Source organism: Lepus europaeus, chromosome 10 (assembly GCF_033115175.1).
Source record: "Lepus europaeus isolate LE1 chromosome 10, mLepTim1.pri, whole genome shotgun sequence".
In the NCBI taxonomy this organism is placed as follows: domain Eukaryota; kingdom Metazoa; phylum Chordata; class Mammalia; order Lagomorpha; family Leporidae; genus Lepus; species Lepus europaeus.
Genome location: NC_084836.1, coordinates 2,781,883 through 2,802,451, shown reverse-complemented (window position 1 = coordinate 2,802,451; position 20,569 = coordinate 2,781,883). Strand labels below are relative to the sequence as shown.

The window sequence follows — 20,569 nt, the reverse complement described above, 5'->3', positions numbered from 1 at the left end:
TAACTCCTGTGGGATTCCCCACAGAGGGGACCCCCCCCCCTCCCCCGGGAGACGGCGACTGCGATCAAAGCCAGCCCCCTTCGCAGCGTCGCCCAAGTTCGGGGGTCCCCGGCAGTCGCAGTCACCACACTTGCTGCACCTGCAAGCGAAGAAACCCAAGCGAAGGCACGTACCCCGGCGCGGAACGCGACGTGCGAGGCCGCGCTTCCCGCCGGACCGCCAGCGCGGACGCCGCGTGGGGCGGAACTTCCGGCGCGGGGCGGAAGCGGCGGCAGGGGCTAAGTGGCTGAGGCGAGTAGCGCGCGACGGCGGGCGAATGTTGGCGGCGCGGCACGTTGTGTGCGCCTTGTCAGGCGGAGTGGACAGCGCAGTGGCCGCTCTGCTGCTGAGGCGGAGAGGTGAGGTGGCCCCCACGCCCGCCGCCCGCGCTGGGCCCCGCGGCTCCGACCTGCTGTGAGCGGTTCGCAGCCGCTCGCTGGGCAGGGCCTCGGGGCCGCGGTGCGGGCTTTCTCGCCGGGCGTCCAGGCTCTAACCCGTGGGCCCGGGGCAGCGGCGAGGGGGAACGGAGGCCAGAGCCGCGCGGGTGCTCGCCGTTTGTCCGCCCGAGGCGCTCCGTTCCTCCCGGCCTGCGGGACTCCTCGTCCTCGGGGAAGGCAGGCGCGTGGCAGGCTGCCGAACCCGGGCGAGGGAAGCCCCCTTCGCCGTGCAGCGGGGACGACCCCAGCCCGCGGGCTGCGTGGAGGAGGGCTTACCCCGTGCCCAGCGCAGAAACGGCGTCCGTGCTGGACACAGCGCCGGCTTCCCCCGCCGGCCGCGGGATCGAGGCCCGCTAGGGGTCGGCGTGGTGCCTACCGGTGAGGCCACCCACGCGACGCTGGTTTGAGTCCTGGCTGCGCCGCTTCCAATCCAGCTGCCTGCGAATGCTTCCGGGAAAGCAGTGTAGGATGGCCCAGGTCCTCGGGTCCCTGCCACCCACGTGGGAGACCCTGATGGCGTCCCAGGCCCCTGGCTTCAGCCTGTGCACAGTGCAGCCATCTGGGCAGTGGCCCTGTGGATGGAAGGTCTCTGAGCCGCTTCAGCCATTACCTGCTGCCGCCCGGAGTGCGCCCCCGCAGGAAGCTGGAACTGGGAGCCGAGCCGGGGCGAACCCACGCTGTGATGTGGATGGAGGCCTTCCAGTGGTGCCGCGTGCCTGCCCCGAGAGGGGGTTTTTGAAGCTCTGTGTGTGGTGTCACTCGTTCTAGAAGCTTCTGCGTCATGCTGGGAGAATAGGCTTGAGTTAGTCACAGCCCCTGTCCTTGGATACCTCCCTGCCCCAGCGAGCTGCAGGCGACTGAAACTTCGGCACCTGCGGAAGCCGAGCCAGGTGCCTCTGGAAGCAGGCGGGAGAGCCCCCTCAGCTGTGGACGCGGCTGGGCTTGTGAACCTGGCTGCTTAGTTTTGGCAAAGCTGTTGCCAGATCTCGTCTCTGCGGTACTGCGTTGTCATAAACAGGCAAGTGCCTGTCTTCCTGTTCAGCTTCCCCCAGGGAAGCCGGTTCTCATGCCGAGGTGGCCTTTCCGGGCCTGCTTGGTTTCTTTGTCAGAAAGGAGGGAGACGGGCGGTACAGCGTTGTCAGCTCGCAGGAAAACGGCTGCGGTGTTCGGCGTCCTTTCCCTGAGGACCTAGAATAGCTCCGTCTTGGGTGGTAGCTGGCGATAGCTTCAGAACGAGTTTGCTTTTCTGACCACTGAACGGCAAAGTGTTTGCTTGGCGAAGTGTCGCCGCGTTTCGGCCACTGTGTCCTTTGTTCGGCACACGTTTGCTGAGCGCGCTGTGGGCCAGGACTGCGCCGAGGTGCAGGTGGGGACGCAGGACAGAACGTGCCGCCTCGCCCCTCTGAGCTCTCAGGCAGGCTGCTCAGGCCGGTAATGCGTGTGATGTCGGAGGCCTTGGGAGGACGTGGCGGGAACATGGGGGAAGACATAACCCGGGGCACAGGGCCACTGACTGGGCTGCCCCGAGCCGGGCGCAGAGGCCTGGGGGCGTGGCCCGGGTGTCCTGGACTGCTCAGAGCGCAGAGGCCGCTGTCCTCCACCTGGGGCTGATTCCTTCTCCTGCAGGGTACCAAGTGACAGGGGTGTTTATGAAGAACTGGGACCAGCTGGACGAGCATGGCGTGTGCACCGCGGACAGAGACTGCGAGGACGCCTACAGGGTCTGCCAGATCCTGGACATCCCCTTCCACCAGGTCTCCTACGTGAAGGAGTACTGGAATGACGTGTTCAGGTGGGCATGGGTCACAGGACGCCGGCAGATGGACGGATGGCCGCTGTCGGCAGCCTGGCACCCCTCCCTGGCCCCCTCGGGGACCTCTGCCTGAGGGGCGAGGCCTGGGCCCAAGGCACCCCTGGCTGTGTCACTCACTCCTGCTACCTGCTGGTAGTGTGGAATGCGTGCTGGAACCTTGGGATGTCTCTGCGAGCTAGGCCTGGGTCAGTGATGGCAGGGACGCTGGGAGGGAGCTCTGGTACGACTGCCCCATGCCTTTTGAGACGAGACATGCCTGTGGGGGACGGGGTGGCCCCTGAGCCACAGCAGCCTGTGGGGGACGGGGTAGCCCCTGAGCCACAGCAGCCTGTGGGAGACATGGTGGCCCCTGAGCCACGGCAGCCTGTAGGGGACAGGGTGGCCCCTGAGCCACGGCAGCCTGTGGGGGACGGGGTGGCCCCTGAGCCACGGCAGCCTGTGGGGGACGGGGTGGCCCCTGAGCCACGGCAGCCTGTGGGGCACGGGGTGGCCCCTGAGCCACGGCAGCCTGTGGGGGACGGGGTGGCCCCTGAGCCACGGCAGCCTGTGGGGGACGGGGTGGCCCTTGAGCCACGGCAGCCTGTGGGAGACATGGTGGCCCCTGAGCCACGGCAGCCTGTGGGGGACGGGGTGGCCCCTGAGCCACGGCAGCCTGTGGGGCACGGGGTGGCCCCTGAGCCACGGCAGCCTGTGGGGGACGGGGTGGCCCCTGAGCCATGGCAGCCTGTGGGGGACGGGGTGGCCCCTGAGCCACGGCAGCCTGTGGGGGACGGGGTGGCCCCTGAGCCACGGCAGCCGCCCCTGAGCCACGGCAGCCTGTGGGGGACGGGGTGGCCCCTGAGCCACGGCAGCCTGTGGGGGACGGGGTGGCCCCTGAGCCACGGCAGCCTGAGGGGCACGGGGTGGCCCCTGAGCCACGGCAGCCTGAGGGGCACAGGGTGGCCCCTGAGCCACGGCAGCCTGAGGGGCACGGGGTGGCCCCTGAGCCACGGCAGCCTGAGGGGCACGGGGTGGCCCCTGAGCCACGGCAGCCTGAGGGGCACGGGGTGGCCCCTGAGCCACGGCAGCCTGTGGGGGACGGGGTGGCCCCTGAGCCACGGCAGCCTGAGGGGCACGGGGTGGCCCCTGAGCCACGGCAGCAGGAAGGAAGCCTTGAGTCTGTCTGGGGCTGCGCGAGTTTGCAGAGCGAGTCAGCAGGGGTGGCAGCGGAAACGGTTGGGGTTCAAAAGCTGGAAGTGGTGCGGTACCAAGGCTCTGGCTAGGGTTCTGGCTGATGGGAAATTCCACATGAGACCAGGAACCTGGCTGCAGGGTTGCACTCGCGGCACTGAGAAGTGCTGGGCTTGGTTCCAGTGACTTCTTGAATGAGTACGAGAAAGGAAGGACTCCCAACCCAGACCTAGCGTGCAACAAGCACATCAAGTTCGGCTGCTTCCTTCATTATGCTGTGGATAACCTAGGTGAGTAAGTCGGAGTTTTCCTTTTGTTTTTCGGAAACCGTAGACTTTGAGAGCCAGCCAGGAGCCAGATCCTTGTGCAGAGCCTCAGCTCCGAGAAGGAAGGGAGTGCCAGGAGCTCCTGCCGCTCGGTAGTGGCAGCACTGGGCTCGGTGTGATTGTGCCCTTTCCGTTTCTTAAAACCAGAGCCTCCGTAAGCTGCCAGCCCTAAGGTGAGACCCGTGTCTCTGCGCGCCCCAGACCAGCGCACCTTGTGCGTGACGGGCCTCGGAGGTTGAGGAGTGTGTGGCCCAGGGTCACATCTGCTGTGTGACACCGCAGAGCCAGGGTCAGGACTCACAGGGCTCCAGCGGAGCCACCAGCAGCTGTTGAGGAAGGGATGTCTGCTTTGGAAGGTGCCCAGGCCGGTGTCCCTGCAGCTGGTCAGGGAGCCGCTGGCTGGCTGGCTGGCGGGGACACTGGAAGGGATTTCTGCGTGCCAGTTTCCTAATCTTAGCTGCGTGCACAGCACGGACTGCTAACATCTCAGGGCCTCACACAGAAATCCCTACTGTCCTTCAAGGAGTGAGGTGTGAGGTGGTCCTGCCTCTGCTAGGCAGTGAGTTGGGCGTGCCTCTGTCTGATGTGAGCTGCTCCACTGTCAGATGCTGAGGGAAGTGTTCCGCAGTCAAGTGCCTGCAGCGTTCACTCCGTGGTGACAGTGCGGCGGCCAGCGCATGCCTGGGTGGTAGATCTTTGACTTCACATCATGTGTGCCATGGAGCTTGAGTCTGCTGGATGGTCTTCCACTGTGACAAAAACAGTGCATGTGTATTTAAAGGAAATTAAAACTACAGCCGTGAAAAGAGGAGGGGCCTGTTGGTACTCTCACTCTTAGAATCAGAGGAGTTGACGTGAGAGTCTGCGTCTTGCATGCTGTCTGCACTTAGCAACGTCGTGGGCCTTTCCCGTGCCTGCAGGCATTCGGCGTGGGTGCCGCTGACAATGGCTGTGGCAGTGTAGGTCACGTCACAGTCTCCCTGTGTGGAACATTTGATGTTTTCAGGTTTTCCTTGTAATATAAGAAACTCTGAATTGAACTTTTTGTTTGTACTTAAATCTTCGTGTACATATCTATTAAACTGAATGAATGAGTGGCTGGGTATTAACTTTTTTTTTTTTTTTTTAAAGATTTATGTATTTGAAAGTCAGAGTTACACCGAGAGAGGAGAGGCAGAGAGAGAGAGACAGGTCTTCCATCTGATGGTTCACTACCCAGTTGGCCAGAGCTGCACCTATCCAAAGCCAAGAGCCAAGAGCTTCTTCCAGGTCTCCCACACGGGTGCAGGGACCCAAGGACTTGGTCCATCTTCTACTGCTTTCCCAGGCCATAGCAGAGAGCTGGATCAGAAGTGGAGCAGCCGAGTCTTGAATTGGTGCCCATATGGGATGCCGGCGCTTCAGGCTGGGATGTTAACTGGCTGCGCCACAGCACAGGCTCCATGGTTGGTTTTTTGTTTTGTTTCATTTTCAATTATCTTTATATACAGAAGATCTACTTCGTATTAAGTAAAGATTTCAACAATTTGCACCTGCACAAATACACAAAGTATAAAGTACTGTTTGAGTACTAGTTCTTCTCTTAATTCGCATAGTACAACACATTAAGGACAGAGATCCTACTTGGGGAGTAAGTGCACAGTGACTCCTGTTGTTGATTTAGCAATTGACACTCTTATTTATGACGTCAGTAATCACTCAAGGCTCTTGTCATGAGCTGCCAAGGCTATGGAAGCCTCTTGAGTTCACAAACTCCGACCTTATTTAGACAAGGCCATAATCAAAGTGAAAGTTCTCTCCTCCCTTCAGAGAAAGGTACATCTTTCTTTGATGGCCCGTTCTTTCCACTGGATCTCACTCAGAGATCTTTCATTTAGGTCATTATTTTTGCCACAGTGTCTTGGCTTTCCATGCCTGAGAAACTCTCATGGGCTCTTCAGCCAGACCCGAATGCCTTAAGGGATGATTCAGAGGCCAGAGTGCTGTTTAGGACGTCTGCCATTCTATGAGTCTGCTGTGTATCCCGCTTCCCATGTTGGATCGTTCTCTCCTTTTTAATTCTATCAGTTATTATTAGCAGACACTAGTCTTGTGTATGTGATCCCTTTGCCCATGGGTATTAACTTTTAAAAGGCTCTAAGGATACAACAAAACTTTGTTACGAGGCAGGCATTTGCACAGTGGTTAAGATGCCCACATTCCCTCTCAGAATGCCTGGGTTCTAGTCCTGGCTCTGCTTCTGATTTCCAGTTTCCTGCTGATGTATCCCCTGGGAGGTAGCAAGTGATGGCTCAAGTGGTTGAGTCCCTGCTGCTGGGAAACCTGGATTGAATTTCTAGCTCCTGACTTCAACTTGGCCCAGCCCTGGCTTTTGTAAGCATTTGGACAGTGACCCAACAGATAGGAGCACTCTGCCTGTGGTATCTGTCTCTGCCTCTCAAAAATAAAATGCATTTTATAAAAATTTATTTATTTGAAAGATGGAGTTAGAGAGGCAGAGAGACAGAGAAAGAGGTCTTCCATCCACTCCCCAGGTGGCCGCAACAATCAGAGCTGGGCTGATCCGAAGTCAGGAACTAGGAGCTTCTTCAGGGTCTTCCACACTGCTTTCCCAGGCCATAGCAGAGAGCTGGATTGGAAGTGGAGCAGCCAGGAGTCAAACTAGCACCCATATGGGATGCCAGCACTGCAGATGGTGGCTTTACCGTCTACGCCACAACACCAGCCCCAAAATAAATACATTTTTAAAAAAGCTTCACAGGGCCTTTGGGCCCCTGCACCCACATGGGAGACCTGGAAGAAGCTCCTGGCTCCTGGCTTTGGATCAGTGCAGCTCCAGCCTTTGCGGCCAATTAGGGAGTGAACCAGCGGATGGAGGACCTCTCTCTTGCTCTCTCTTTGCCTCTCCTCCCCTCTCTGTGTAACTCTGACCTTCAAATAAATAAATAAATTTTTTTTTTAAGAAAAAAAGCTTCATAGCAAGGTGCCAGCAGGTTGCATTCAGAGTTCAAGGCTGCTTGTTGACAAGGCCTAACGGGGCCTCTGTGCCCTGGGCTCCTGCTGTCCTTGCAGACCGGCAGTGTGAGGCTCGGGGTCTGTTCACTTCTCTCTGTGCCCTTGTCATGCACCAGCGAAGTGAATCTAAAATGTGACCTTTGTGGTTATACAAACCTCACAGGTGCAGATGCTGTAGCCACTGGCCACTACGCAAGAACCTCTCTGGAAGATGAAGAAGTTTTTCAACAGAAGTACATAAAGAGGCCCGAAGGGCTTTTCAGAAATCGCTTTGAAGTTAGAAACCGTAAGTTTGAGTGCTGGGGTCAGAGCTCAGTTCTTTGTGAAGGAGATAAGGGGCTTGAAGAAGGGCAGCAGGCTGGGTCTGGCGGATGCTTGAGCGGGTGCAGGTACCAAGAGGGCCTGCGCTTGGGCAGTAAGAAATGTCCTGAGCAGGTAGCCAGGGCCTGGGCCCATGGAAAGTTAAATCAAAAAGTTGCACCACAGTTTTAGACACTGTACTAGTGATTTAAACAGTCCAAAGATATTTGGGGACGCACTTGACAGAAGTAACAGAGGTGCTGTAGGTTTAGCCAAGGCCTTTGACTTAGCATCACGGTTTCCAGGGCTTGGTATTTGACTAGACTTTGGTGTGACATGAGCGGAGGGCCTGACACAGATGGTGCAGGAGACTGAGCACGGGGGTGGCAGCAAGCAGGCCTCACCCTTCTAGAAAACCCTCCGTGCAGACAGTGAGCGGGTGCCTGCTCCGTGTTCGTCTGCGTGTGACACGCAGTGAGCGGGTGCCTGCTCTGTGTTCATCTGCGTGTAGAAAGAGATTCGCGTGGTTGCTGAGCGAGCAGCAGAGTGGACCTGAGAGCCACGTTTCCCTGTGGAGTGTCCACTGCTGTGGCATGGTCGGAGGGCCAGCCTTTCCCACAGGCTCGGGGAGGCAGAATGCAGGTTGGGAGCCTGGGAGGGGCCTCCACGCGTGGGGTGGGGTCTCCATGCCTGCGCTGCGCTTTGAGCCCCTTGGCAGCTGAGTGAGGTGCCTGCACCGGGCACTTCCCAGAAGAGGAAGCTGCGGCTCAGGTGGAGCCTTCAGCCTGGGCACCTCGGGTGGTCCCCACTGCCGCTGCTGCCCCAGGGCCCGCTGAGCTCTTCTCGGCATCTGTGGTCGGCTTTTGGAGACTGGGTGGTGGCAGGTATCGCCCTTCAGCGAGGGGATCTGAACACAGCTCTCTGTGGCAGAGGGTGCTCAGGTAAGCCCTGACTCAGCCCAAACGGGAGCAACCCTCACTTCCTGTCCAGGAGGCCTCCTGCTCCTACCGCAGGTAGCCATGTGGTTATCTCCGAGGCCTCCCTCCTGGCTCGCTGCTGGGCACGCTGGCCTGGAGACCCCATCTCAGGAAGGTGTGTGTTGTAGTGCCCTGCTGCCAGGGCTCCACGCCGGGATGCTGAGTTAGAGTAGCGTTTTGGTGTCCAGGTGGAGCACACATACCCGGTACCTCCTTGGAAGTCCTGGGCCTTTGTGCCAGGCCACGCCTACCCCGAAGCTGTCCTCAGGGCATCAGCCTGTGTTCGTGGTGCACAGAGTCTGTGATTAGGTGTCTCAGGCACACTGCACTGTTTTGTTCGTTAGTCGCCTGGGCATGGGTACTTGAGGAGCATGTAGGTGGGGCAGTGGAGAGCGGGGGTCGGGGGTCAGCTCTGGAAGCCTGCACTCCTGGGCCGATGTCCTCTCCTGTGACAGTGGGGTGCCCCCAGCCTGGCCGAGCCCACACGAGAGCCACAGAGGCCAAGGCTGGCAAAGGCGTGGAAGGCAGCCTCCCCACATGTTGCTTCCCGCCATCGTTCCCGTGGGGTGGTCAGCTTGTTTCACAGTCAAAGACTTTAATCTGTTAACTAGGAGAAAACGTGAAGAGACACAGTATTCTCAAGTTCTTATGCTCACATACGCTGTGTAATGGCATTTAATTTTTTTAAAAAACAACTATTTACCTAAGAGGTAGAAACAGACAGACATAGAGTGAGGCAGACACAGAGCTGTCATCCACTGGCCCGTTCTCCGAATGTCCACAGCGGCGGAAGCTGGGGTCTCAATCCAGGGGACCAAGCCGGGTGAGCCGTCACCTGGTGCCTCCCAGGGTGCCTCGCAGAGAGCTGGCACCCGAGGTCGCATGCGGCCCAGGCACCGTTTGCAGGGACAGCTGGGGACGGCGTTCAAGGCAGCGCATGCTGGCAGCTGTCCCTGCATATCGTTTGACAGTGGACAGATCGGGTCCCCCAAGGTCCTGTGCGGTCCAGGCACCGTGTGCGGGGACAGCTGGGGACGGCGTTCAGGCAGCGCACGTGGTGACTGTCCCTGCACTTCATTTGACAGTGGACAAATCGGGTCCGGCTGAGGTCCCGTACGGCCCAGGAACCATGTGCAGGGACAGCTGGGGACCGCGTTCAGGCGACATGCGCTGGCAATTGTCCCTGCACCTTGTTTGACAGTGGACAGTTCAGGTCCAACCGAGGTCCTGTGTTGTGTGGCCCACACCATGTGCGGGGACAGCGATCAGGTGGCGCGTGCTGTCGACTGTCCCTGCACCTTGTTTGACAGTGGACAGATCGGGTCCTCCCGAGGTCCTGTGTTGTGTGGCCCACACCGTGTGCGGGGACAGCGATCAGGCGGTGCGTGCTGTCGGCTGTCCCTGCACCTTGTTTGACAGTGGACAGATCGGGTCCACCCGAGGTCCTGTGTTGTGTGGCCCACACCGTGTGCGGGGACAGCGATCAGGCGGCGCGTGCTGTCGGCTGTCCCTGCACCTTGTTTAACAGTGGACAGATCGGGTCCTCCCGAGGTCCTGTGTTGTGTGGCCCACACCGTGTGCGGGGACAGCGATCAGGCGGCGCGTGCTGTCGGCTGTCCCTGCACCTTGTTTGACAGTGGACAGATCGGGTCCTCCCGAGGTCCTGTGTTGTGTGGCCCACACCGTGTGCGGGGACAGCGATCAGGCGGCGCGTGCTGTCGGCTGTCCCTGCACCTTGTTTGACAGTGGACAGATCGGGTCCACCCGAGGTCCTGTGTTGTGTGGCCCACACCGTGTGCGGGGACAGCGATCAGGCGGCGCGTGCTGTCGGCTGTCCCTGCACCTTGTTTGACAGTGGACAGATCGGGTCCACCCGAGGTCCTGTGTTGTGTGGCCCACACCGTGTGCGGGGACAGCGATCAGGCGGCGCGTGCTGTCGGCTGTCCCTGCACCTTGTTTGACAGTGGACAGATCGGGTCCTCCCGAGGTCCTGTGTTGTGTGGCCCACACCGTGTGCGGGGACAGCGATCAGGCGGCGCGTGCTGTCGGCTGTCCCTGCACCTTGTTTGACAGTGGACAGATCGGGTCCACCCGAGGTCCTGTGTTGTGTGGCCCACACCGTGTGCGGGGACAGCGATCAGGTGGCGCGTGCTGTCGGCTGTCCTTGCACCTTGTTTGACAGTGGACAGATCGGGTCCACCCGAGGTCCTGTGTTGTGTGGCCCACACCGTGTGCGGGGACAGCGATCAGGCAGCGCGTGCCGTCGGCTGTCCCTGCAGCGTCTTTTGCTCTCCTCCTGGCAGCGGTGAAGCTCCTGCAGGCAGCCGACAGCTTTAAGGACCAGACCTTCTTTCTCAGCCAGGTTTCCCAGCCTGCCCTGAGGAGAACCATCTTCCCCCTCGGGGGCTTAACCAAAGCTTTCGTCAAGAAAATCGCGGCTGAGAATCGGCTTCATCACGTGCTTCAGAAAAAAGAGGTACCGTGAGCGAGCATGGTGGGTTCCTGTGTTTCCGTGCAGCTGGGACTGGTGGGAGGAGTCTGCCCAGGCTGGGCTCCCGCCTTCGTCTGCTCAGCCCCTCTGTGGTGGTAGCTGGTGGGGTGCCCAGGGCTCAGCCTGCGAGGGGAGCACTGGAGGGCATGTGCCATCTATTCACCATCGCCTACACGTCCTGTGCCTTGTGTGGGCCAGCCTGGGTGTCTCCGGTGGGTGCAGGCTGGAGAGGCATCGTGGGGAGCCTGGAGCATGCCTGGAGGGAGGTCTGGGCCGTGGGAAGGACGTGCCCACAAGGCCCAGTATAGACGGGGTATAGACAGCAGGAAGGCCCCTGAGGAAATGAAGCTGAGGCTTCAAGGAAGAGTTGGATTTGGCGTTACGGTAGGAGAGAGGATTCGGGTTGGGGGTGGGCATGTGCCAAGAGAGCCTGGCATGTGGTTGGGGCTCGAGGAGAGAGGGTGCTGGGCTGGGCTGAGCCTGCCCGGTGTGGGGCCATCACGCTGAAGCTGTGGCTGCTCCCTCACTTCTGTCTGGGAGAGGGTGCGGCTGGGCCTTTCATCAGCAGGTCATTGTCCCTCTCTCCAGGGCCCAGGGTGTCGCCCTGTGACAGGCTGAGGAGCTACAGAGGTAGAGGGGCACACAGCAGATGATGCAGGCCCAGGGAAGGGAGGAGTCTCATTCCTGCCTCATCCTCTGTGGCTGGGAAGGACCAGCTTGAGACGAGAGCCTTGCCCCCCCCACACACACTTCTGCGTCTGTCCTGGCCCTGTCTCTGCCCTCCTGCTCACAAACAGGCCAGCAGGGCTGGGGCAGCTTCCCTGCTTTGCTGGGCGGCCCCTGTGATGTGCTGCGAGCTTCAGGCCGTGCTGGGTATGAGTGACATGATGCTTCTGTGGACCTTCAGTCAGGACAGGATGGTCCTTGAGCCCCTGGACATGTGACTGTCTGAGGTGCGGGAGCAGGGAGGCCTGGCGGCCCGGTGCTTGGGGCGTGGATGTGGGACCCTCACAGTGGCCCTCTCCTTGCAGAGTATGGGCATCTGCTTTGTGGGCAAGAGGAACTTCGAGCATTTCATCCTCCAGGTGAGCGGGCTCTGGCGGGGCAGGCCGCGGCCGCGCGCGTGCCAGGCCCCCTCACCGTCAGCGTCTATCTTTCAGTATCTTCAGCCTCGGCCTGGTAAATTTATCTCCATAGAAGACAATCAAGTTCTGGGGACACATAAAGGTGAGGCGTGGCCTGTGGCTGCTGTTCTTCCTCAGCCAGGGAGTCACAGAGGCCTGGGCAGCAGGCTGCGGTGCCTGGGACAGGCCCTCCAAGTAGGGCAGTGTGCACCAGGACCGGTGGGCTCCTTTTCTTGAGATGTAGAGACCAGCAGTCTGTCCACTGGTTCTCCCCTCAAACGCTCACAGCAGCCAAGGCTGGGCTGGGCCAGAGCTGGGAACTCAGTCTGCTTCTGTCATGAGGGTAGCGGGGACCAGGGCTTGGGCCCCCACCCGCTGCCGCCCAGGGTGCATCCCAGCAGGAACTGGAATTTGTAGCAGAGCTGGGACTCAGCTGTGGGACGCAGACGTCCCAAGTGGCGACTTCACTGCTGTGCCACAGGCCTACCCCCAAGCTGTGGTGTCCCCGTTAGCCCAGGGTTTTGGGAGAAGCCCTGCGCTCAGGTGCCCCTGCGGCATGTCTGTGCTGTCTCTCTGGGAAGAATGCTTTTCTGACTGTGTGAAGAAAACCTGAAGCCACAGAAGAGCCCACTGACACCACAGTGTGCGTGGATGGTTAGGGACCCTGTGCAGTGGGGTCGGGTGTTCCTCGGGTGGCAGGGCTGCTGCACCGTGCGTGCTGCCTGCTCATTCACAGACATGTGTTGGGTGGCTGTGCGTGAGCCTGTGCCACAGGGTGGACAGGGACAGAGCTGGGCATGGGTGCTCAGGGTTCCCCGTGAGGATCGTGTGGTCGTCCCTGGCAGGGTGCCATGGGGGCAGGCCTGGCCTGTGCTGCTGACAGGGAGGACAGGCGTGCTCAGCCCCAGGAGTTCGACACCGAATTGCACTACGGAGCTGCAAGAGCCAGGCTGAGGAGAGGGAGGCCCCTGGGAGACTGCACCTGCCATTCTGTTGTCCACTGTGACGCTGTCAGGTTCTCTGCACACACGCTGCTCCTGAGGGGGAGGGGGGTGCGGGCAGGGCACCGTGGGAAGGGAGTCAGGGACAGCCCTGATTCAGCGGGCAGGGAGTGGGGCTGCCTTTGGAAGCCACGGATACTTCCTGACTCAGCGAAACGGGGCTCCTCCCACAGGAGCCACCTCCACGCCCTGTGCCCGTGGTCCAGTCGAAGCTGCCCCACCACGCAGGAGGAGTACTCTGTCATGTCACACCCCACAGCCAGCCCAGGCCTGGATGAGGGTGGGACATCGGCGTTGGTCAGGCCCAGCTCTGGTGGCTGGAGCACCTTGCTGGGCCCTGCCCCCGCCTGCTGCCCTCAGTCCCTTCCCTGTGGCAAGAGGTGGAGCTCCCTGTGGCCCTGGTCTTGTGCCTCACAGATTCTCTTCGCCTAGGTTCGTTCCTGTACACCTTGGGTCAGAGAGCCAAGATAAGTGGCTTGCGGGAACCCTGGTTTGTGGTGGACAAGGACGGGGCCAAGGGCGACGTGTTTGTGGTGAGTCGCCTGGCGTTGCCCAGGGAACAGAGGGTTTTGTTGAATGTATTAGGCTCTCAGCATTTATTAGGTTCTCACTGTGTGTTGGTCACATGCATCCTTATAAATGCAGACTTTTCCTCTGATTTTCCACAAATGGGACCCAGAGTGATAATGGCGTTTGCTCAGGGTCGTGTGGAGTGGGGGCAGCGTCGATGCTCAGGACAGCTCCCCCGTGGAGGGATCCTGGATGTCCCAGTGGGACGGTCAGGATGGAGCCAGACTGTGCTCCACGCAGCCTGACCAGGGCTCCAGAGCAGGCCTCCTCAAAGGGGGCAGGCTCGCCGCTCCCCGACCCCCAAGCCCCAGCCGGGGTGCTGCGAACGGCCTCGCAGCACATAGAACAGCCGCTGCCACAACAGGGCGACCCGGCCCCACTCCTGAGGGCCGCTGAGCTGCCATCCAGCTGTCCCACTGTTGCTGTGGATTCGTTCTGAGAGGAGGAGTGCGGTGGGGGCAAGAGGCGCGGAGTCACCACACAGACCCTGGGAGTTGGGTGAAAGTGGGCCAGAGGCGAGCAGCCCACAGACTCGTTTATTTCAGTTGGTGCAGCAGCTCAAATAGCCAAAGCAGCCAATCCAGTCAAGGGGCGGTTTATGCCCTAACCAATCACAGCCCGTTGCCAGGCAGGCTCTGTTGCCAGGTGGTTTCCCAGAGGGTTTCCCAGGGGGTTTCCAAAGCCATTCCTGAGTAACTGACGCTTGCTTGCCAGCAGCCATCTTGACATGGCCTTCTCATTCTACCACATCCCATGTGCTGGGGCTTGCCTCAGATGCAGGCTAGGAGCCACGGGACCCTCCTGCCGATCCTGGGATGCCAGGCAGAGTCATGCAGTGGCTAGCCCTGTCTGTGTGAATGGAAGTGATTGTCGTGTCAACTCCAGTAGTGTGTTTGCTGTCGGAGAGGAAGGGTCGTGGGCTGAGCCCTGGCCCTTGGCAAGTCTTGTGGCTGCTTAGACTCCAAGGCTCTGGACTTGTTGCTCCTGGGCCTGCTTCTTGGGGCAGGAATGGCCCGTCCTAGGAGGTGTGCCACAGGCCCATGAACACAGGCCTCTGAGCCAGCCCCGAGGTGGCTGGAGCTCTGGTCAGCCAGGACCACCCTGGCTGGGATTGCAGCCTCTAGGTGGCTGGTGGGGTGGGGAGCTGTGCCTACCTGCGTCTGCTTTCCTTGTCCCTTTGGTGCTGGGTGTGCCTCCTAGGGTGGCCTTTTTCAGAGATGGGCCAGTGGCGTGGCAGCCCCTGTGTACCTCCTGTGCCCCAGTCTCACCTGCGAAATGGGATGAGAAGGCTCAAGAGCTGAGTAATGAGTTTACCCGAGTCACATGTTGTGGAATTCGAGTTTGCTGTGAGGGTTTTTGTTTTTGAAACCCAATGAGGTGGGCTTTGGGATGAGGGGCCCTCTCTTAAGAGCTCCAGGACATTCGAGTTACACCCCGCAGGCCCCCCGGACAGACCACCCGGCCCTGTACAGAGACCTGCTGCGGACCAACCGCGTGCACTGGATTGCCGAGGAGCCGCCTGCGGCCCTGGTCCGAGACAAGATGATGGAGTGCCACTTCCGCTTCCGCCACCAGATGGCGCTAGGTGACTGGGCAGAGGGGATGGTGCGGGGGGCTGGCCAGGTTTCAGCCTGGAGATGAGGATGGGGCACCATGCCCTTTGGTATGATAAAGGACAGGCTCAGGCCAGCTGTTGGGTGGGCGGCCAGGTGGGCAGCAGGTGGTGTGTGCTGCCTCTGCCATGTCTTGGGGCCAGCTGGTGGCTCTGAGCCTCTCTGTCCGCTGCCCTGTCCTTCCCTGGTTGGGGGTGGGGAACAGGAAGACTCCCTCTGAGCAGGGCCCTCGTCCCCGTGGCTGCCGCTCCTCCCCTGCAGTGGACCGATGTGGTGGCCTCCTCCAAGCCTCTCTCTCTCTCCCCCTTAGTGCCCTGTGTGCTGACCCTCAATCAGGATGGCACCGTGTGGGTGACTGCTGTGAAGGCCGTGCGGGCCCTCACCCCAGGGCAGGTGAGTGGAGCCGTGGACAGCCTCCCGTGCTGCCGTCCCCAGAAGCTGAAGCAGGTGCTCTGAGCCCAGTCCTCCCTCAGCCGCAGCCTGCAGCACCGGGTGCCCACAGCCCCAAATTGGGGTTTCTCTCCTTTCCAGTTTGCTGTGTTCTACAAAGGGGACGAGTGCCTTGGCAGTGGGAAGATCCTACGTTTGGGACCGTCTGCCTACACTCTCCAGAAGGGCAGAAGCAGAGCCGGAGTGGCCCCTGAGGTGTCTGGTGATGGCCCAGGCCTGTGTCCCACACCCTGACCCAGAATGAGCTGCTGGGAGGTGACCCAAGAGAGCTGAGCCCAGGCTGGGCAGCTGGTGGGCAGGCTGGGTCATTGAGGAACTTGGTTGCGACTGCCTGAACCAGGGGATGCCTGACCAGCGCTGCCATCCCAGAGCCTGGAGCTTCAGCAGCCCAGAGGTCTTGCGGAGCAGGGTTCTTGCAAGGGCGTTGGTGAGTGCCTCTTTCCCTTCTACCCAGGAAGGTGTTGCACCTGTGGCCACATGGTAGGGGTCTGTGGGGACCCTGGGACCACAGGGACCATCAAATAAACAGTACTCTGTCTGTCGCTGCCTCCAGTGCTAGGAGCGGCCTCTGGGAGGTTTCGGGGCTCCACATTCCTGATGTTGGACGGTGTAGATCAGGGCAGGTGGCCAGCAGGGGAGAGCCATGGGGACCCCCCATGCAGGGGTGCAATGCCTCCATTTGGAAGGGAGGCAGCTGTGGCAGCATCCAGGTCTGTAGGCACTGCACACGGAGCCACGTTTCCTCCTGCGGTGCACCTGCGTGGGACCCAGTGTGGAGTCACCACAAGGGGGAAATCGGGACCCCTGTGTGTGAGTTGTGGGCAGGGGCTGATCAGAGCAGGCAGAGAGCTACTGGGCAGATGAGAGCGAGGAAGTTGAGAGCCAGAGGTCAGGGTGGGAGAGATGTGTTAGTCTTGGGTGCCCTGGTCAGGCCTGAAGCGACCATCATCATGCCGTAGGTGGCTGGAAGAGACAGGCTGGGCGTGGCTAAGCCTCCCTCCACTTGTGTTAGAGTTGTGTCCTCTCCTCCAGGGATGACTCGGGGCTGTGTCCTCGGAGCTGCTAGGAGGTTGTCAGTTGTGCCAGGAGGGTCTGTGTTTGCAGGCGGGGTCGCACCCTGTCCCGGGCTCCCTTTGTCTCACTGGATATAAGGCTTGGACATTGTTGTACTTCAAGTCAGGTTCCTGTGGGGGCCAAGAGTGAGTCCACTTCCTTGGGTTAGAAAGTTCTAGACCAAACACATCCATTCCGGTCACACACAGCATGACAGGGCCCACCGCAGATGAGAGGGTTCCTTCCTTGCCCCCTGGGGTTCTCAGAATCCACTAGAACAGAGTGATGGCGCTGCTGGGGGCAGCAGGGCCAAACCCTCCTGGGAGCAGGTCACGCGGGGCCTGGTGGCTGAAGCACCTCCACGTGCCCCAGCCCTGTCCTCTCCCTGAGCACGCCGCCGTTCCCCCAGCCTCTGCCCTGCTGGGTGTCCCTGTCCCTTCCACTGTTCCCTTGAGCAAGGTTCCCCTCCCTAGCAGGAGCATGTGAGGGTGAGGAGTGGGCCAGAACCAGGTGGTTCCTGAGAGGCGGGGGCCACGTGCCCCGCAGCCCTCACTGGAGCAGTATCAGGAGGGCCTGCAGCTCCCTGGCCACTGGGCAGGCTACACACAGCAGCCATCCTGCAGACTGTGCTGCTGGGGACCCACAGGCCTGCTGGGCCTGGCGGCTGGGCTGCGGACTCTGCCCAGAGGGAGCACAGAGCCTCCCTGGCTCAGGTTGTTGGCATGGCCACTCCTCTAACCCAGGCTCGCCCTCCCAGGGTGCAGAAAAGGCATGAATCGGAGGGAGGGATTCCTGGGTGGATGCTGGTCAGGAGAGCAGCGGAAGGGCAGTGGCTGCGCTCGTACTGCCTGCCTGGTGGGCAGTGGAGCAAGTGGTGAGGAGGGGCCCCTCCCAGCCCCGCTGTGTGCCACAGCTGCAGGCCAGAGAAGAGGCAGGGAATGGGAAATCCTGTCCAGGACACTTCTGTACACAGAGTTCTGTGTACAGGCGACTTGTGACTGCTTGGTGTCTGGGTGGAGTGCCTAGAGCGAGGTTGGTGCCGTGTTGAAGCAGGCAGGGGTTTGGACATCCATGCTGTTGTCTGTGGTCAGGTGGACTTGGGGGAGGGGGGAGTCTAGTGTCCTGACCTGTCACGATCCCAGTGCAGCCTTGTCTGGGGTTGACATCTGTGGGGCTGCCTGGGGACCTCCAGAGGACGCCTGGGCTGGCTGGTGGTCCAGACCGCTCTGGCTGGCAGCTTTCTCTTGTTCAGATGCTGCTGGGATTTGCCTCTAAGTATGGCTTTTGGGTTGAGATGAATTGTGTGCCCACTGCTGAGCCCTCAGAGGAGCAGACAGTGGCAGGGAGTGGGGGAGGGAGCCACACTTGAGACACGGTCTTGGGCACGGGTGCTGCGCCTGCAGGCGGCCCTGGTCTCTACAGAGCTCTATGGATGGGCTCGTGCACCAAGTTAGGGGAACCTCGTGGTTTCTTTGTTCTCTCTCTCCCCCTCCTCTATCTCACACACACACATGCCACCACTCAGTTTGTCTTAGTACCACCCCAAGTGGCTGCAGCTCTGGGGAAGCCCATCTGCCTGGCGGTGACGTGCCATGGAGTTAGAGCGGAGGCCCCCTCTTCATGGTGTGTGCAGCCTGGGCTCCTCCCACCCCAGCCTGTGAGTGCCTGAAGCAGACCCAGTACGTGCTGCAGAGGTCGCAACAGCCACTGCGCACTCACAGGTGGGCCAGGGCCGGGGCCCTACACGTGTCTCCTGCTGTGGAAACAAATGACATTGCAGGGAGAGGCCACGCTTGGAATGCCCATTGAGTGTTCGCTGTGAAGTTAACCTGGCGCACAAAACCAGGAGGGTGCCAGGAGCTGAGGGCAGATTCCAGCCAGATGGCCTCAGTGCGAGCAGCGGGCGAGGAACGTGGGAGCTCACCTTTCCAGCACGAAGCAAGAGGAACTTGGGGATTTTAAAGCGTAATATATTGAAGCAGAGCACTGGATGGGTTCAAGAGCAGAGAGACTTGGCCTGCAGAAGACTGAGCACCAGAAACCATGGGCCGAGGAGGAGGAGCAGCCCCGGGGCCGACCCCCGAAGGCCTGACCTGTGTCACTGAGCACCAGCCAGAGTCATGCAGCGAAAAAGCTCAGATAATGGCTGCAAACTCAGTGACAGACATGAGTTCGGGAGTGTCAGGAAACACTTAAGAGCGTTGCGTCGCACAGCCCACAAAGGCCCACAGTGCTCCTCCGTGCTGCCCAGGGAAGGCGTGAGGAAGCAGAGACCAGGAAGGCAGAAGTACAAATTCAAAAAAATCTTAATTTATTGTAGATTCTTTTCTCGTGGTGGTGTCATTCCAGTGTTCCGAACGTTAATAAATACACGTTAAAAACCTCCAGTGTCTGCTTTCTCTTATGTCTTCAGTCATAAAAACAGCCCAGGCGTTTCCTGTCGGTAGAACTGACCATTGTTTTTTTGATAACAGTGCCCATCAGATTAAGAACTACTGCTCGGAGGGCGAGATCCGCACATGGGGCTGAAGACTGCTCGGACCACGGACACGCAGGTCTCAGGAGTCACCTGCGGAGACTTCCGTCTGTGTCGGCAGCCACTCGCCCAGTAAGGCACATGGATGGCTTGGGGGGGGGGGGGGGGGTGGCCTTAAACCGTCTCAGTGACGTGTAGCCGTCTCCAGTGTCTGGAAACCGCTTGTCCACCGCTTGGGCACTGACGTGAAGAACAAAGGGAGCGCTGAAGTGAATGCAGGGTCTGAGTAATCCTGGGCCCTGTTCCACAGCCCCTTGGGCCACGCTGTGGACAGCGGCCCTCAGTGAGAGTCTCCAGAAACAGTCTGGTAGGCACTGAAAAGCGCGGCTGTGCCTTTGTCCTCCTCACAATCGGGCGTTTGAAGCACAACGATGTCATTGGTCAACTCGGGGGGTGGGACCTCAGCTAGGAAACTGGCAGGAAGGAATGTGACACCCGAAGCCCTCGTGCCTCCCTCTGCATCAGCAACAACGTGTGAACGCCGTCTGATCCCCCGGAGCAGGAGCCGGGAACAAAGGCGTCTCCCACCTGCAACTCCGCACTCCTGGGAACGGCTCCAGGGAGGCCTCCGCTCCAGGGAGGCCTCCACCCCGGACCTGGAGTGGGCCCGGCTGTGGCGCCTGCACGGCAACAGCTGTGCTGCTGCTGCGTCCCTGGTGACAGCCGGGCTCCCGGGACTCCCTGTCTGGGAGAAGCACTGGCCCCAAAGCAGACGCCATGCATCTGGGAGGCCAGCAGTCAGGGCACGGCTTCTGGCTCACTGGTGAAGGCTGGAGACGGCTGACACCACCGACTACACCGTGACCTTCTGGGAACCTGGCAGCAGCCACACCATGCCAGTTCACGCTCCACACTCCCGGTATCCACAGTCCGTACCAATGCAGAGTCCCATCCAAACATCAACAGTATCTGCACCTTTTCAACGTAACGGATTTGCTTTCAAACCAGAGTCTGGGCTTCTGGCCGAGGGCCGGTGCTGCGAGAAGAGGCCTGTGTCTTCAGGCTGTGCCTGGCGAGCTGGCAGGCCGGGCTGGCGGCAGGGCTCTGGCCGTGTGCTGTCCAAGGATGCCTCCCTCCCTGGGGCCTCTGGCATTTGGCACTTGCCACAGGGTCTGATGGGTTCCAAGCCCCTGGAGGGACTCCAGACACGAAGCTGCCACTGCAGAACCCCCACGCCTAGGGCCTTCCCTCTTGGACAGCAGCTCCTTGGGCTGCGCTGCAAGGGCGGGGCAACGCGGTGGCCCGTGGGAGGTGACTGCCTCACCGGTTCCTGATGGTTCAAATTGAAGTTTCATTACTGCCTCTGCGCGTGGGAAGAAGCCACCAGGCAGGTGGAGAGTCAGTGAGGACGGGAGCTGGGGGTGCTGAGGTCTTTCGGGGCAGAGCCCATCGCTCGGGCGAGGGCAAACTCAGCTAGGACTGGGGGTGGGGTGGGGGGGGGGCAGGCTGCAGTGCTGACCCCAGGCCCACCATGTGGAGCAAGTGGTATCCAGGAAAGCGAAGTCCATCTTTAGCTGACTCACGGGTCGTTCTAAAGGACCTGACCCCAGCTTCAGGCTGCAGCTGGGCACTCTGCCAGCCTCGGTCCCCTCAGCTCAAGATGGGCTAGCAGTGACCCCGGGCCCGCCCGCCACACATGGCCATCGGCCCCAGG

At 60.5% G+C, this 20,569-nt stretch overlaps 2 protein-coding genes across 6 annotated transcripts in view; one reads left to right on the top strand and one right to left on the bottom strand.

Moving 5' to 3' along the window:
- The first annotated feature begins 278 nt into the window (after positions 1-278).
- TRMU (tRNA mitochondrial 2-thiouridylase) lies at positions 279-18,944 on the top strand. 5 transcript variants are annotated; one of them, XR_009866931.1, is made up of 11 exons: positions 279-398; positions 2,103-2,268; positions 3,643-3,749; positions 6,964-7,086; positions 10,381-10,553; positions 11,600-11,795; positions 13,126-13,226; positions 14,704-14,848; positions 15,187-15,269; positions 15,408-15,753; positions 18,854-18,944. XR_009866931.1 is itself a non-coding variant. In XM_062202666.1 (11 exons), exons 1-11 carry the CDS (start codon positions 317-319, stop codon positions 15,558-15,560), a joined length of 1,254 nt encoding a protein of 417 aa, XP_062058650.1. In that variant the 5' UTR covers positions 279-316; the 3' UTR covers positions 15,561-18,702. The 5 variants fall into 5 exon arrangements, 3 of the variants coding, with proteins under 3 accessions (XP_062058650.1, XP_062058649.1, XP_062058648.1); XR_009866932.1 differs by lacking the exon at positions 18,854-18,944 and adding an exon at positions 18,160-18,747; XM_062202666.1 differs by lacking the exon at positions 18,854-18,944 and having other exon boundaries at positions 11,600-11,653; positions 11,729-11,795; positions 15,408-18,702.
- The window catches only part of CELSR1 (cadherin EGF LAG seven-pass G-type receptor 1), a 119,671-nt gene continuing 117,769 nt past the window's right edge, over positions 18,668-20,569 (bottom strand). The window contains 1 exon segment of the mRNA XM_062202663.1: positions 18,668-20,218. Coding sequence (XP_062058647.1) covers positions 20,194-20,218 — 25 coding nt within the window. The 3' untranslated portion in view covers positions 18,668-20,193.